Source organism: Lipophrys pholis (genome assembly GCF_963383615.2).
Source record: "Lipophrys pholis genome assembly, chromosome: 15".
Taxonomy (NCBI): domain Eukaryota; kingdom Metazoa; phylum Chordata; class Actinopteri; order Blenniiformes; family Blenniidae; genus Lipophrys; species Lipophrys pholis.
In genome coordinates, this window is record NC_137642.1 from 24,104,139 (window position 1) to 24,116,823 (window position 12,685).

A 12,685-nucleotide genomic window follows, 5' to 3' on the forward strand; every position below is an offset into this window, starting at 1 on the left:
TGTCCAGTAATACATCACGCCACGGCCGGCGTGCCAAGCGGCATCCATTTTTTATTTTTTTTTTCCAGGCCGTTGTATTCACTCACCAGCAGCGCGGCCTAATTATTGCAAATGACAGCTGTTGAAAATAGTATTAATGTCTCCTTTCGACGTGAATACGTGGAGTGGTGTGGTTTGATTAAAGCAATCAGAGACTAAACTGGAAAGTGAGAGAGAAAAAAAAAAGGGGGGGGGGGGGGGGGGAGCCTGAGTTGTGTCTTGTTTGGTAAAAGCCTCATAAATCCAACTTTAACTTTAATTAAAGCTGTCACTGACTAAAGGTACTCTAATCATCATCCGTCTCGCCAGCCCAATAAAGTTTACATCCGAAGCCCTCGGATATAACAGGTCTGCAGACGGCGAGATGCCAGATGTTAATTATGCAACCTGCATTGAGTCACTTTCTCTGACTGGAAACAGGAGGGAACGTTTTTTTTCTCCCCTTGAATGAATTATATGTTTAAATGGAAATTAAAATCTATTTACCAAAACAACTTAATGTTCTCAAAATGCAGATTTGAATTTTGCCCGTGTCAAGATGAAGATTTTATTGACACAGTTTGGATGTTGAGGTAATCCCTACATGTACTCTAAATGTAATCCTGAAATCTGATTGCTTTTCCGGACGTTCATGGCGAACGTAAAATATGAAAAATCACTCTTGGAGAGCTTCCAAACAATCCCTCAAAATTCAACGTGTCATGCAGTTTGACTTTGAAATCAGAGCTTTCATCTAAATGGATCTAATTAGAGTAAATGTTTAACGACCCGGCGTGTTTAACGTAAGATAAGAAAACATGATGTAACAACTGAATGCTTTAGCAGCTCGGAGAGGTTCTGTCAGTCTTCACCCGTGGCTGCTGTTATATAAACTCATCACGGTGCAAAGAGCAGCACGAGAGAGTGGCAGGTCAGGACAGCCTGTCAACGTCTGAGGGCTTTACGGCACAAGTCAACGAGCAGAGTGTTGATCCAGTCAAGTAGAGGGATTGAATATGTTTGGGGGTCGTCAAAATGTCAGCGAGGGAAAAGGAAGATTAAGAGCAAAAACAGAGAATAAAGGGAGGTGGTGGACATATTGGACGAAGGGAGGTGGAGCGGTGAGATGGAGGCAGATGATCGGCTGTGGCAACACCTGAAGGGCGAAGAAGACAATGAGGACGAGTCAAGAGTTTAATAGGACCGATATTGAGTGTTGAAACATATTTTGGAAGGAAAATCTGTTCAGTTCGGCTCATTGTGCTTCAAGTAGACTTTTTTATTTACATGTTTTGACTGGATTCTCCCGTCTTAAACAGAAACGTCATCCGGTGGTGGTGGAACGAAGGCACGGGAGTCACTGAACGCATCACAAGAACCCAAAAATACATTGACACACTGATCAAACCGCACATTAAAGTGAGGCAGTTACTCGTCCGTCCAAAGGATAAAATCAAACCAGAAGACAAACGTAACACCATGTATGAAACAGTATGTCTTGCATGTGACAAAACATGTGTAGATGAAACAGGAAGGAAGTTCAACATATGTACAGATGAACATAAAAAGAAAAAAGCTAAACAAGACCAAAGATAAAGTCGTATCGCGGACTGGGACAAGGCCAGAGTCATCGGCACTAAGGAGGACCGCCACAAGCGGTTGGATCGTGGAGGCAGTGGAAACAAGGAAGCAAGGCCCGAGGACGATGGCCTGGGACAAGGGAGCCGACACGCTGTCCCACACCTGAAGCGTCGTCCTGGAGCGTAAGAACAGCAGGAGGTGTGACCGATCGGCCAAGATTGACAGGTCGCTCACGCCTCAGTAACAACCAGCTAATATAAAGACACATCATCCACCACCACTGGATGATGACAAACACACAGACAAAAAAAAAAATCCAGTTGCAACATGTAAAAAATAGATTTTGTGGTTAAAGAGAGACTTTAGTGGCGGCACATGTCTCTGTGGCAGGATTTGTAAGAGTTTTGCTCTCAGATTTGGAGGAGCGCCTGTGTCACAGTGACACCTGCTGGTGAAAAACGTGAACACGCGATTACGTGGATCCGTTTCCGGTGTAAACAACGCTGCCAATATGGCGGCGCCCACAAGGGAAACTAAAACAAGTACAACTTTCCACCGAAAAAGATGTTATTTCTGGATAACAAACCGTTTCACACAGTCTTGGAACACACTATCTGATCCGATAAGTGATGACAGGTGGAGGTCAAGAGGAAAGTGTCTGCTAATGAGATGTAAACGGAATAATTCTCTGCCTGTTTTGAACTGAAAATAGTTCAATTATCAATACAGGTCAATCTAGGAAAGAACATACCAGCATTTCTTATCCAAACTCTACTTGATTGTTTATGAACTACACATCACAGCGGCGCTTTGTTATCTTTAAAAAACTCATAGTCCAAATGATAAAGTACATTTATTTAGATTCTTGTCGCCAAACATGTCCCACATTAATCTATTTATATATATATGCACATAACCCAAACAGCCTTCTGTTGTAAGAACTGAATCACAATGGTGAAAAGATGCAGTGTAAGTACATTTGATCATTGTGTGGTTAATAAAATAGATGGTCTCGTCATAAATAGCAGATTTATTGAGATTTTCACTCTTTAGAATTTGCAATTAATGGCCCAGAAAAAAGGGGAAATATCTAGTGAAGAGCAGTTTTCTTATTGATGAACCCTGTCCCATAAGACATTTGGACTCTTCCAGTATATATTCACACTTTTTGTCAATATAAAGGATCCAGTCCATATAATGTGCATGCATTTGAACTGTGAGTGGAAGAGACCCTTGAAGAAAATATAGACAGGTTGTGCAAGAAAGCTCCTGGACAATATACAAACCCTGAGTTTGTCTCACACTTACCACTTTCCTGGTTTTATGAGGATATCCTTTATTTCTCCTAATTTGCCCATATAAACATAAACAAGGATATCCACGATCAGACTTTATATTAAATCTTTATGTATTTTGAGGTTCTTTTAATATTTGGATTGGAGGACACGAGCACTTAAAACTGAATGAAAGATGACGCGTGTGAAGTTTTCCTCTCGAAAGCAGTACATTAAAGCAACCAGCAGATGTCACTAATTTCACTGTACTGAATGTTTTCAAGCAGTGGAGTCACTTTCACCAATGATGTTTCCGTGGAGGAAAAACTCGGGAGGAATCCAGGTGATCCAAGGGAGTTTATATTCATGCGACGAAGTCTCTATTTCCAAACATTCACCAATTCTTACAGGCAAAATCATCACAAATTATACCGCGATTAGGATGTAGTTTGCACAGATCCTCACAGAGAGCCGTTATACTTTTATTGTTGATGCTGTTGTTTTGTTTCTCTTCAAGTTACAATATGTGGGACAAACCTCCTACCTTTCAACCCATCCATTTGAACAAACCGTGTGTGTTAATTATTGTACATAAATGAAAACTTTAATTTAAAAAAAAAAATCTTTAAAGAGAGCTGTTGTAGTTCTTCCATCAACCTGTTACATTTGATTGTAAAATCTTCACATTTAATTTCAATTTTAAGAAGTTTTGAAGCTGCAGAGAAAAACTTGTCCGTTCATGTTGTGACTCTGCAGCTTGGAGACACACAGACTAAAAGATTCCTGCTCATGAAGCTCTAAAAGAAACACGTGAAAAAAAAACCCTGATTGAGTCTTCAGCCATGTCATGAATCCGACTGCTGTGTTTCCTCTTCTCATCACATCTTTACTTGTGTTGAACAAACTGCTGCTCAATGAAATCATAGAATTGTTCACCATGAATCACAGTTAATCTGTCACGTTCTCCCCAGTCTATTCATTGCTGGTGACGTTTAATCACAAAAACTAATTAGTTTGATTGACGGGACAGATGATCAGAGGTGGAGAGTTTTTGCCACCGTCATTGAAACAGGGACAGAAGAATGGGAGGAGTTTGCCAGTGAAGCGGAAGCCAGTGAAGGAGTAGATCAGAGCTGCAGCATCTACATCATAGAACGAGACCAGACCCTCCTCATAATCCACAAACACCCCCACCTTCTCAGGAACAAACCTCAGAGAGAGATCAAGGACACTGCCGTTCTCATGAACTCTGTACTCCTTTCCATTCATCAAACCCATCGTCCAGAAACCTTTGGCGGGGCTCAGCGTGACGTTTCTCTTCCTGGTGATGGATTCTTTGCTCACTCCCAAATTCCACTCAGTCTTTCCTTTAACCTGAACCTCAAAGTAAAATTTCCCCGAAGAGAAACTCTGTTTTCCTAAAACGTAAAGGTAAAGAGAGAATCTCCCTGGGTTGTCTGGAAGCTTCTTCTCCACATCACCGTCACTCACTTGTTTGCCGTCATCAGACAGGATGAGACAGGGATGTGCTGAATCAGGATCAAGAGTCACATCCACTGCAAACTGCTGCTTCCTCTTCAGCTCAGGATCAAACAGATTCTTCATCTCTTTGCTGAGAGTCTCCTCCAGCTGAGCCACAGCTCTCACCACAGTCCCCTCATATGATGATGGACGGACGCTGACCTCCGTCCAGTCCTTGGTGGGTGGAGCAGCTTTCAGGGAGGAGAAGCCTTGGAGGAGGTGGAGGTGGTCTTCAGAGTGTAAGAGCTGCTCCACCTCTGAGCTCCTCTTCATCAGCTCACTGATCTCCTCTTCCAGATCTTTGATGAGACCTTCAGCCCGTTTCTCTCTGGCCTTCTCTTCCTCTTCCATCCTCTTCATCATCTGGTTCAGATCTCTCTCAACACACTGCATCAGAGCAGTGAACACCTCAACACCTTCTGCTTTCTCTCTGCCTGCAGCAGCGTTACTCATCTTCAGCCACCGTCTGATCTCCTCCACCTTCACTCGTCTCGTATGGATCATCTGCTGCACCTCGGCCTCCGTCATCCTCAGCTCCGTCTTCTTAATTTTAAATTCTTCACTCAGAGGGACAACCTTGTGAGTCTTGTGCTCTGAAACAGTGCACATCATGCAGACACACGTCTGCTCGCTCTTACAGAACAGCTCCAGAGGTTTCTGGTGCTTCGGACACATCCTGCCTTCCAGGTTCTCCACAGGCTCCATCAGCTGATGTTTCTTCAGGCCTGACACTGTGAGATGGGGCTCCAGGTGAGTCTGACAGTAGGAGACCAGGCACACCAGGCAGGACTTGAGGGCCTTCACGTTGGTTCCAGTGCAGACGTCACAGGGAACTTCTCCTGGTTTGGCAGCTTGTTGCTCTGAGCTGCTGCTGCTGCTGCTGCTGCTGTTGCTGCTGCTGGCTTTGTGTTCAGCTTCATGTCTGAACTGAGCAACCATCTCCGAGAGCAAAGCGTTGACGTTGAGATCGGGTCTGGTTCTGAACAGTATTTTGCACACGGGGCAGTTACACCTGTTCTTGGAGTTCCAGTGCTCAGTGATGCACTGGTTGCAGAAGTTGTGTCCACATGGTGTGGTGACTGGATCAGTGAACACGTCCAGACAGATGGAGCACAGGAACTGATCTTGACCCGCAGCAGACATCGCCACACACTGACCACAAAAGACAAGAGTTGATTGAAAGATTAATTCATCATTGTGCAGTTTTCTGTTACATTTTCCTGCCCAGAACTTTATCAAGGTTTTAATTCCCACTTATTTTAAGGACAATCATTAATAGTTCACTTGTTACATTTGCATTTGCTTGTTACCTCTACATTTGAGAGGATATCTGATCATGGTGTCTCTCATCAATGGAAAGACTGATTGATCATTTTCAAAACTGCCACACTCAATTTCACACAAAATTCCAAACAGTTTGATTTTTGTATTTTTGTATTTTTTTTTCATAAGTGATATTTAAAAACAGAGAATATCACCTTCACCTTGGGTGTTCGTCCTGCAGCTCTGGAGCCACATGTGGTTCTTTGACACTTTTGCAGTGGCTCCTTTGAGCTTTCAATAAATTATGTCTAAACCAACGTTTCAGCTTACAAAACAAAATTCCCTCGAGGATAAGTCATTTCGATTCTATTCTACTTCCGCCATCAAAACAAGACGGTAAACACACAAAGCTCACAACTGAAAAGGAATGGTCTGGAAATACAATGAAATTCGCCTGCGTGGTCAGCATGAGCATGATTTAGTATAATAGCTGCAGAGGCAATGTAATGCCAAGGGCGCCATGGCCTCCAGGGGGCGCCACAAAATCAGGAAGTAAAAAAAAGTCAACTTCAATATAATTATTAAAAGTAGTTATTACTGTTAAATAGCTGTTGATTTGTAATTACATGTACATGTTACATGTAAATGTTAGCTTATAAATTAAAGACAATAGTAAAAATAACGCTTTACCATTTCTTTATTAATGTAAATCGCTCTTAAGGCGCACAGGCTTCTTTTAAAAATACTTTGCTGACATCTTAAAGTATTTACTGAGAACATTGACAGTTGCTGATCCTGTTTTTCCACATTTGAGACGCAGCGTCTTTTACTTTCGGTTTTACTGAAGCTGCGCACCACAATCACATTTAAACGTCAATAACACGATTTACCGGTTAATAACACGATTTCCTGAAACGTCATAAATTCGTAAAAGTCTCTGCTTCACTCAGACTTTAAGTTGTCCTGAGTTTCTCTTTTGATAAACCTCAGAACTCGTTGCAAATTCCGACCGTTTCTGTCCATGAAACTATTCAAAAGCTCATTTTCTACTTCACAGTTTGCACTTTTCTACTTATACTTGAAAGTTGGTGGACTTTGAATTCAGTCTGCTTGTAGAAACTCACCAGTATTTGATAGACTCCAGGTGAACTCGGTAGAAAGTAGGTGAAGCTCAAAAGGTTTGAATGAATAACTTTCTATTTCATGTCAGGAAGGAGTAGACAGAGGACCTCTTCCTACTGGGGGGATTCTCCTCGTCTCAGTTTTACGCCTGATTCTAGATCAGTGGTTTTCAACCTGCAGCTTTGGAGTCACATGTAGTTGAGTCATCTCCGAAATGACCTTTGTAGCTTGGATTATATAAATAAAAAAGTGCTTTAAAAAAGGTCAAATAACTAAAACAACACTAACGTTAAAAAATAAAAATTTTAAAAATGCTAAAATGGCTACAGTTTCCAAAAGAGAGAAGAAAAAAAACTTAAAATTTCAAGAAAGAAAAGAAAAATTGCTTAGAAAAGAGATAAAATGGCTCAAATGTCCTCCTTCCTGTGACTCCATAACGCCTTAATGTAATCAGTGTTTGCTGTGTTTTGGTAAATATAATCTTTTCTGTGCTCATATTAACCTATTTTAAGCCTTGCACATATTCATATCCTTAATATTTATCGTGTCTTATTTGATATTTAAATTTATTTCCATTCATTCTGTGCGCAGCAATGATTAAAGGAATTTCCCCTCTGGAATTAATAAACTTATTTCTATTCTAAAATGTCAAAATTGTTAGAAGAATGCTGGAAAAGGATGATGAAACTGTTCAAATCAAGTACACAAACAGATGAAAATGTAATGAAATGTTTATAATCCTAATTTGGAATTGAAACTTCATAAATGCAACGTGAGGTTTTGTGTTTGAAAACTACTGTATTTATCAAACTTTAGATGCTGTAGCCTTTAGCCTCATTTTAAAGATCAAACATGTTCTGTGGCCCCAGTTAAAATTGATTTGGTGGAAAATAACAAACGTGGTTCTTTTGGGGATAAAGGTTGCAGACCCCCGGACAGCCTGCAGATGCATATCCATTCATAACTTTTTTTTTTTTTTTAATTACTGACTTTCCCATACATTAGAAACATGTAGCATGTTCCCCAGCAGGGGGCGCTCCAGGATAACGCATTCGAGGCAGCGGCTCATAATTTGCAACAGCAGAAGGTGGAGCTGTTGTTTTGTTGTCATGATGTGCTGACTTCAGTCAGCATGGAGTGGAGCAGCAGGACCCAAAAGAGGGAACCAGTGTTCCCATGCTGTGTTGACGGACAGTATTTTCTGCAGCACCTCTGAAGCTGTTGCATTACTTCCAACTGGATCTGAGCGACTGGAAGTTCCACCAACATGTGTGGGTAGTTTTGGAAGATTTCCCACCATGCTGCCATTTAATGGCACAGCAATAGATCTGGAACTGGGCGCCGGCTTTCGTTTCTCCTTTCCCTGCCCCAGGTCGGGCACTCGGACAAGAGGGGCAGGAGCAACAACAAACTGAACCTTCTTTTTTTTTTTCTTATTTGGCTTCCTCATGCAGGCCAACCCCCCCCCCCCCCCCCCCCCCCCCCACCCCGGGGTGTGATGCAATGATAATATATGTAAATGGCCTAACATGCTCCGAACCAGACAGAACAAGATCTAACCAGCCTGAGCCTGGTCGAGAGGCTGCTTACCTCCAAAAAAACTTTGCACATGTTTGACAATAAATTCCAGCAGCAGTCTCAGAGAGCGGAGGTGGAGGGGGCGGGGGGTGGGGGGCGGGTGGCTTCTCTCATGCATGAAATAATCTGGACTTTTCATGGCGCTGTGTCTTCCCTTGGATTATTTTCCAAACTGACGCCAGCTGCAGTGGAAGCCGCCATGAGTTGGAAACGCCTTCATGTTTGAGAGGACACGCGCTGGTTTATGGGGAACACTTGTACGATGTGGGGGGGGCCTCCAAACCGGGACGGAACTCCCATGTCATGTTAGGGTTCAGTGGACGTGGTCAACGTTACACCCCGGCCTCCAGTTCTCAAGCCGAACTCTACTCGGAATTGAATTGAGAAAAGTACATTTAATGAATTTAATACTTAAGTTTGCAGCTACATTGAACTTTTCAGGAATTACCCAATGTCCACTAATTCAACACGCACGGATGTAAAATTCATTTATGAGCATGAGCTCTAGAAATGACCTTTCTGGAAGAAAATTGTAAGATTTTGATGGTATATATCAGACCTGTAAAGAATTAGGTTTGATTATATACTTATACCTCATAAACTACACATTGGATACCTGTGGTTAAACATTCATTCAGTTCAATATTTCATTCATCTTTCATTCTTTTCATTCCTTTTTGTCTTCAGTTCTGTTTGTCAAAAGTCCGATCAGCTTGGATTTCCCCCCAGTTTTACTTATAAAGGCTCAATTCACACCAACAAACACAGATTTTAGGGACGACGCCGTGTTTAGTTTATGTACAAAAGAAGAAAAAAAAGCTCCTAATTTACACTTCATGCCATCAGATCGTTGAAATTCTAAATGAACTTTTACAGGACACAGAATTCAAACACCAGGATTAAGAATATTTCAAGACCTTTTTTGAGCCTTAAAAAAAACATCTAAATATTATTTTTTATGTACGAATAATCTGTTGTAAGGTATAAAGTCGACTACAATGACATTGTATTTAACACCTTGCTGTTTAATTAAAAACAGTTCCTAAATAGGCTTTCTCAGTCCTGATGTCTTATTAAATTGAGGGTGTCAGAGCTGGCTGCACCGTGGACAGGGCAAACACATGAAGACAGTCATACGCATTCACAATTACGGCCATTTAAAAGTCACCAATTAACCTCTAATGTCTGTTTTGGTGCTGCTGGAAGAATCCAAGGGGTTGGGGAATTTTTTGTTCAAAATGGAACTGCTGCATAACCATTGGTATTAGGATAAAGAGAAGTTCTCCATACAGTGGAAGAACTTGTCAGCCGAAGGTTTTTATTCTTGCACGTGCTCCGTCACACTCCCAAACACAGGTGTACATTGAGCATGCTGCACATGTCAATGATAAACCACAAAAAGTGGGAAACAGTCACAGGATGCCTGAAGTTGAACTTCAGATGCAGTTCTGTTCTTGTCTCTCTCAAAAATATAAAAATAAATAAAATGGGCCGATTGGTTTACGTGGGTTTCTAGGTGGTGGAGGTTTCTAGGAATGTGACGGCACACGGAGGTCGAACGCGAGCGGCGGTGGTGAATCCACACAAAGATAATAGGCTTTGAGATCTTGTTTGTTAATAACAAAAGGCTCGGATGTAGGCCAACTGTCTGTGGGTGTGAGGCTGAGCCAAGGACGCAGCCGCCGCAACAGTGTGCAGACACAGAGCAGGTGAAATAACACAAGTTACCCTGGACACGCAAAACCGAGAGTGAAGCACTCACTTCGGTGGTATAACTGTGCGAAGGGTTGAACTGTGGCATAGAAATATCAACATCACGTATGTCTGCTTCAATAATTACTATGTTTTTAGATATATGTGTACATTTTTCCATTCAAGTTGGATGTTATACTAACGGATGTTGAAATGACTAAACTTCCACATCTGATTAGTGATGCTGATACAGACTTATGAGGATGTCAGGGTCGGTTTACACGGCAACGATTTCAAGTGAAAACGTGGGTGTCCATTTGCACGACAACTTAAAATGCAACTTTGTGAAAACAGCTCCCAAGGTGGAACTTTTCCAAAATGCTCAGGCTCCATCTCCATGTAGACAATAACAAAAATGGTGGCCTCCAGAGTGGAATGTCTCCCTGGGACTCTGTAATTTTATAGTTGACAGTTCACACATCCATATGAATATCTGTGTACTCCCATCATTAATGTTTATAGTGTATTGTTCCCTGTGTGCCTGTGTTGGTGGTTTCATTACAAAAACAAACAGCGCCCACTCCTGGCCCAACCTGCTAACAGCACCAATTTGCAATGGAGACTAACATCGTTTGCAAATTGTTGCCGCGTAAACGCGAAACCTTTCTGAAATGAAAACACAAAAATGATATGTTTTCACTTGGAATGTTGTGTAAACGGAGCCTAAGTGTTTTACTTTCTTTTTAGGCAAGTGGGTTTTTAACAACACACCCTTTTACATATTTCAAAAGCCTGTCATGTAAAGGGTATGTTGTAAAAAGCCACCTGAAAAGAAGAAAGTAAAATACTTATGAACAGACTAAAAGTCTAATGAACTTAATTGAACTGTACTTGGATCTGTCATGTGTTTGCCTTGCAGTTAGTGGAGCGGTCGCCTCTCAACCGGAACGCGTGTGTGGTGGATTGATGCGGAAAAGAATCCCAGAAGATACTTTTCGGTCTCAGGTGATGTTTTATTGTCTCGCCAGGATGCATGTACATTAAAACTTGTCCAGGGGCTGTTAACTGCTAACTGTTAACACTTAAGCAAGATAAGAGCAGAATAGCCCTTAGTGTGTGTTTGTGAGTGTGTCTTGACTCCAATGAGGTTATCTCTGCATTCGTATTTGTCCTTGAATGTTGGACACTGACCTGTGGGAGAACCATCTTGTATATGTGTGTGCCAATATGAGCGACCAACTCTAAATGCTCCATGATTGTGTCGTAAATCATATATTATATGCTTGTTATTATAATATAGTGGGTGAATAACATATATACTGCAACCTAGTGACCTTCCGTGTGCAGATCCAAGAGCCTCACCCATAGGAGAGGTTTGATTAAAAGTCTATAGAACTTAAAACCTTCTTTATTGTTGTTATCCATCTAAATAAAAGTGTGGATAAACAAGTTTGCATACGGTTGCAAGTTTGAGTCCCCATCTCCCCCTGTCCACACATTTGAAGTGTTGTTGGGCAAAGACACTGAACCCCCGAATTGCTCCCAATGGACAGAATGAGCGTCTTGCATGAAAGCTGCCTCAGTCGGTGTGTGTGAATGTGATTAAGAGTGTAAAGCGCTTTGGGGACTGTTCAAGCTGGGGGGAAAAGCATGAAAAGTGAAATCCCCGTTAAAATACCTTTACCAGCTTTCTTTTGCTACATAACGTTAGAACATAAGCTTCGCTGTCAAAGTATTGGCATCATGTTGGTATCGGGAATACCGGCTCTGGTTTTACTTGATATCGGATCAAAAGTGGAGATCAGATTTATTTTAACAGCACTAAAAAAAAACACAGAAATTTGCTTTTAAATCAGGCTTGCACTTCAGAAATAGCAAGGGCATGACTTTGCATGTGTAGTATTTTATCCAGAGGACTGCTTAAAGTCGTAACAAGAAATTTAACTATGATTTAAAAAAACAAATCTCAGTATATTGTGATGTTTTTTGGGGGGGGTTCTCAGACATAAAGAGAAGGAGGAGGTCGGTGTTGCTGGGTAAACACTCAAACGCCCTTCGAAAAGCCCTGTGAATGACTTTACTGGGCTGTGTACTGTCTCCACTACACACCGAATCCAGTATTTTTCCATCAAGTAGCGCGCTGCACCACGTGACCGCGGAGGGGAGCGCGAGGCGGCGAGCGAGCGGAGCTGTCATGTTTTCATCCTCAATTGACAGCGGCGCTCAATTAGCGACAAAACACGCACACGGCGGCTGAATATCGCGCGTCCGCCGGCGCGACATTTGTAGCGGAATAAAGAAGTCAGGTCCCGGTCGGCCCTGGCGGGTTGGTCGCTCCGTCTCGTTCGGGAAGCGCAGTTCTCCTCCAGGTCGTTTTTCTAACCCCGTGCGTTCATGTTCATGTAACCACTCCCACTCGTGGCTGGTGGAAAATTACCAGCTTACAAGCAACAGGCAAATGAATGGCACAGGCGTTGTGAGCACGTCTCCCAGCACAAGCGCTGTGTTTTCAGCTTTGTGGTGCGTTTTTTAAAGCAGCAGAAGTGTCTCACACACACACACACACACACGGTCTTAAAGTGCATGTGAAATCAGTTTGGGGTTGTTGTTTTTTTTAATAAAAAAGAAAAACGCAT

General features: G+C 42.1%; 1 protein-coding gene across 1 annotated transcript; it reads right to left on the reverse strand.

The window, feature by feature from the left end:
- Positions 1 to 3,213: 3,213 nt before the first annotated feature.
- LOC308120906 (E3 ubiquitin-protein ligase TRIM21-like) lies at positions 3,214 to 6,955 on the reverse strand. The gene is made up of 2 exons (XM_080481826.1): positions 6,782 to 6,955; positions 3,214 to 5,546 (listed from the first exon to the last, which is right to left on the reverse strand). Exon 2 carries the CDS (start codon positions 5,535 to 5,537, stop codon positions 3,879 to 3,881), a length of 1,659 nt encoding a protein of 552 aa, XP_080337952.1. The 5' UTR covers positions 5,538 to 5,546; positions 6,782 to 6,955; the 3' UTR covers positions 3,214 to 3,878.
- Positions 6,956 to 12,685: the final 5,730 nt, after the last annotated feature.